Consider the following 4,047-nt stretch of genomic DNA (forward strand, 5'->3'; position numbering starts at 1 on the left):
CAAGTAGCTAAAGCTTACCAAATAGGTTCAATGTTAGCTAGCTAACATTAGGCTATAACTAGCAATGCAAATTGATTTATGAGATACAAATAATATTACTACACAGATCATACACGTAACATTAGCTAGCGAGTGGTGGTGGTGGTTTTTCATCAGCAGGGAAACTAGTCAGAATTGAAAGAATGATGGAATGGCGCTAAATACAGGGAAATTCTTGAGGGAAACCTGTTTAAGTCTTCCAGAGATTTGAGACTGGGACGGAGGTTCACCTTCCAGCAGGACAATGACCTTAAGCATACTGCTAAAGCAACACTCAAGTTGTTTAAGGGGAAACATTTAAATGTCTTGGAACGGCCTAGACAAAGTCCAGACCTCAATCCCATTGAGAATCTGTGGTAAGACTTAAAGATTGCTGTACACCAGCGGAACCCATCCAACTTGAAGGAGCTGGAGCAGTTTTGCCTTGAAGAATGGGTGGCTAGATGTGCCAAGCTTATAGAGACATACCCCAAGAGACTTGCAGCTGTAATTGCTGCAAAAAGTGGCTCTACAAAGTATTGACTTTGGGGGGTTGAATGCACGCTCAAGTTTTCAGTTTATTTGTCTTATTTCCTGTTTGTTTCACACAAAAAAATATTTTGCATCTTCAAAGTGGTAGGCATGTTGTGTAAATCAAATGATACAAACCCCCCCCAAAATCTATTTTAATTCCAGGTTGAATGGCAACAAAATAGGAAAATGCCAAAGGGGAGAATACTTTCGCAAGCCACTGTAGTCTTCATTATATCTTTTAAAAAAAAGCTTCAGTAGAAAGGATTATCCACACATACTGAGCTGCTGATGTATTAGATAGGATGGCAGACCAATCCAAACTCATCTCTCGGCATGTCCAGCCCATCCATTATATCAGCCAATCATGGCTAGCAGGAAGGTTCCTGTATTCTTCCGTGGCTAAACCAACTAGGCTCGTAATTTAACAATTTTATTAATATTTACAGATGGCATACACGTTTGTTATGAAGGCACATGAAAGTTCACATGTTCCAGAAGGCAATTCTGTCAAAAAACGAAATTTGATAAAACATTTATTTAAAAAATAAAAATAAAAATGCCTCTCCTGTGAATTAGTGACATGTGGAATAAGTCTCCTTGAAACGGGTCACAAATGTTATATTGAATTTCATGCAAATGCCAAATGGGCTGGTCCATCTTAAGCCCAATAGGCCTTTCTAAATTATGATTATTTTGTGCAGGATGATCATCATTTGGGGGCCTAAAAAAAATGAAAACATGGGCCTGTATGGTAACGGAGAAAAATAAAATAGGCCTGTGTTTTGACCTTGAGGGAAAAAAATGGGCCCATGTCTTAGAAATGCCTGGGCCAATTTCTGGTGATCTGTCCATGGGCTTAAGGTATTGTTAAGCTACCTAATAATCATTATATTATTCTCAGGAATAGGCAGCCTCTGCTCTGCAACAAGCACAACTGCAGATCCTAATATGACAACCTCAACTGAGGCTCCTACTACAACAACCACAGCTCCTACTACAACAACCGCAACTCCTACTGCAACAACCACAACCGCAACTCCTACTGCAACAACCACAACCGCAGCTCCTACTGCAACAACCACAACCGCAGCTCCTACAACAACAATCACAGCTCCTACTACAACAACCACAGCTCCTACTACAACAACCACAGCTCCTACGACAATAACCACAGCTTCTGCTACAACAACCACAACTACAGCTCCTACTACAACAACCACATCTCCTACTACAACAAACACAGCTCCTACTACAACAACCACAGCTCCTACTACAACAACCGCAACTCCTACTGCAACAACCACAACCGCAACTCCTACTGCAACAACCACAACCGCAGCTCCTACTGCAACAACCACAACCGCAGCTCCTATTACAACAACCACAGCTCATACTACAACAACCACAGCTCCTACTACAACAACCACAGCTCCTACTACAACAACCACAGCTCCTACTACAACAACCACAGCTTCTGCTACAACAACCACAACTACAGCTCCTACTACAACAACCACATCTCCTACTACAACAAACACAGCTCCTACTACAACAACCACAGCTCCTACTACAACAACCGCAACTCCTACTGCAACAACCACAACCGCATCTCCTACTGCAACAACCACAACCGCAGCTCCTACTACAACAATCACAGCTCCTATTACAACAACCACAGCTCATACTACAACAACCACAGCTCCTACTACAACAACCACAGCTCCTACTACAACAACCACAGCTCCTACTACAACAACCACAGCTTCTGCTACAACAACCACAACCGCAGCTCCTACTACAACAATCACAGCTCCTACTACAACAACCAAAGCTCCTACTACAACAACCACAGCTACTACTACAACAACCACATATCCTAATACAACAACCACAGCTTCTGCTACAACAACCACAACTACTGCTCCTACTACAACAATCACAGATCCTAATACAACAACCACAGCTCCTACTACAACAACCACAGATCCTAATACAACAACCACAGCTTCTGCTACAACAACCACAACTACTGCTCCTACTACAACAACCACAGCTCCTACTACAACAATCACAGCTCCTAATATGATAACCGTAGCTCCTAATACAACAACCACAACCGCTGTTCTTACAACAACAACCATGAATAGTGGGCCTAGTAAGTGTGATTTACTTTACTTAATATCTAAGGAAATTGGTAATAGCGGTAAACCCTGTCAAGTCTCCTTTTTTTCATGTAGTACGGTACATGTATGTTTGTCTGTCTGTCTGTCTGTCAGTCTGTTTGTTTTATTTCATGCTTGTTCGTATTATTGACTCATTGTGTTTCTACAGGATATAAGTTTGTACTGAGGGTGAAATTGGCCATGACGACAGAGCTAACCGAATCTGACATCTTGAAGCAGGTGAGAGTCGCTGTCAAACGTATCATTTTATTATTCATTATTATTAATTAATATCCAAAAATGATTATAGGATGAGGAAAAACCTCACTCATCAAAGGGAATGAAGTGTAAGGTTGCTTTAACAAATAAGGATGTTGAATAAAGATGGAACGTGAAGTGAATGAGTGGGAAGGAGCGTGAAGAGGATAGGAATGTAGCATTTACAAATTTACTAAATGATGTAACCCCTGTGTTTATTCCAGCTCCGTGAAGAACTGATCAGACGAGGGCTGCCAGGGGACTTTACACTGCGATTGAGAATCATCTCCACGACGCCAAGACAGCGGACTCACAGACCACCTTCCGAAGACACTTGAAACCCTACCTCTTTAAGGAATACCTGGAATAGTATAAAGTAATCCTTCTTCCCCCACCCCCCATAAAAAATTTTATAAAATCAAAAATGTAAAAAGGTGGTTGTCCTACTGGCTATCATAAGTTGAATGCACCAATTTGTAAGTCGCTCTGGATAACAGCGTCTGCTAAATGATGTAAATGTAAATGTGTCAGGGGGAAGAGGAGGAGGACACTGGAGAGAGAACACAGATAGGACAGAATGCAAACCTAATCACATAGATAGTTTACACACATACTTTACAATAGATTATCCTCAAGATTACATTCTTACCACATGACCTACGGTAACTGGACCTAATGTATTAGCAACTAAATATCTACAGTGCCATCAGAAAGTTCACATCCCTTGACTTTTTCCACATTTTGCTGTGTTACAAAGTGGGATTAAAAATGATTTAATAGTATTTGTTTGTCAACGATCTACACAAAATTCTCTGTAATGTCAAAGTGGAAGAAAATAAAACACTAATATAAAACACTAATATATCTTGATTAGATAGGTTTTCAACCTCTGAGTTAATATAAAGTACTAGTCAAAAGATTGGACACACCAACTCATCCAAGGGTTTTTCTTAATTTTTTACTATTTTCATCATTGTAGAATAATGGTGAAGATATCAAAACTATGAAATAACACATATGGAATCATGTAGTAACCAAAAAAGGGTTAAACAAATCATAATATATTTTACATTTT

General features: G+C 40.1%; 1 protein-coding gene across 1 annotated transcript; it reads left to right on the forward strand.

The window, feature by feature from the left end:
• Positions 1 to 1,372: 1,372 nt before the first annotated feature.
• LOC311112669 (uncharacterized protein) lies at positions 1,373 to 3,801 on the forward strand (the record flags this gene model as incomplete). Its single annotated transcript, XM_084155806.1, has 4 exons — positions 1,373 to 1,413; positions 1,541 to 2,707; positions 2,884 to 2,954; positions 3,197 to 3,801. 2 exons carry the CDS (start codon positions 1,373 to 1,375, stop codon positions 2,430 to 2,432), a joined length of 933 nt encoding a protein of 310 aa, XP_084011932.1. The 3' UTR covers positions 2,433 to 2,707; positions 2,884 to 2,954; positions 3,197 to 3,801.
• Positions 3,802 to 4,047: the final 246 nt, after the last annotated feature.

Source organism: Coregonus lavaretus (assembly GCF_964263955.1).
Source record: "Coregonus lavaretus genome assembly, chromosome: 39".
NCBI classification, from domain to species: domain Eukaryota; kingdom Metazoa; phylum Chordata; class Actinopteri; order Salmoniformes; family Salmonidae; genus Coregonus; species Coregonus lavaretus.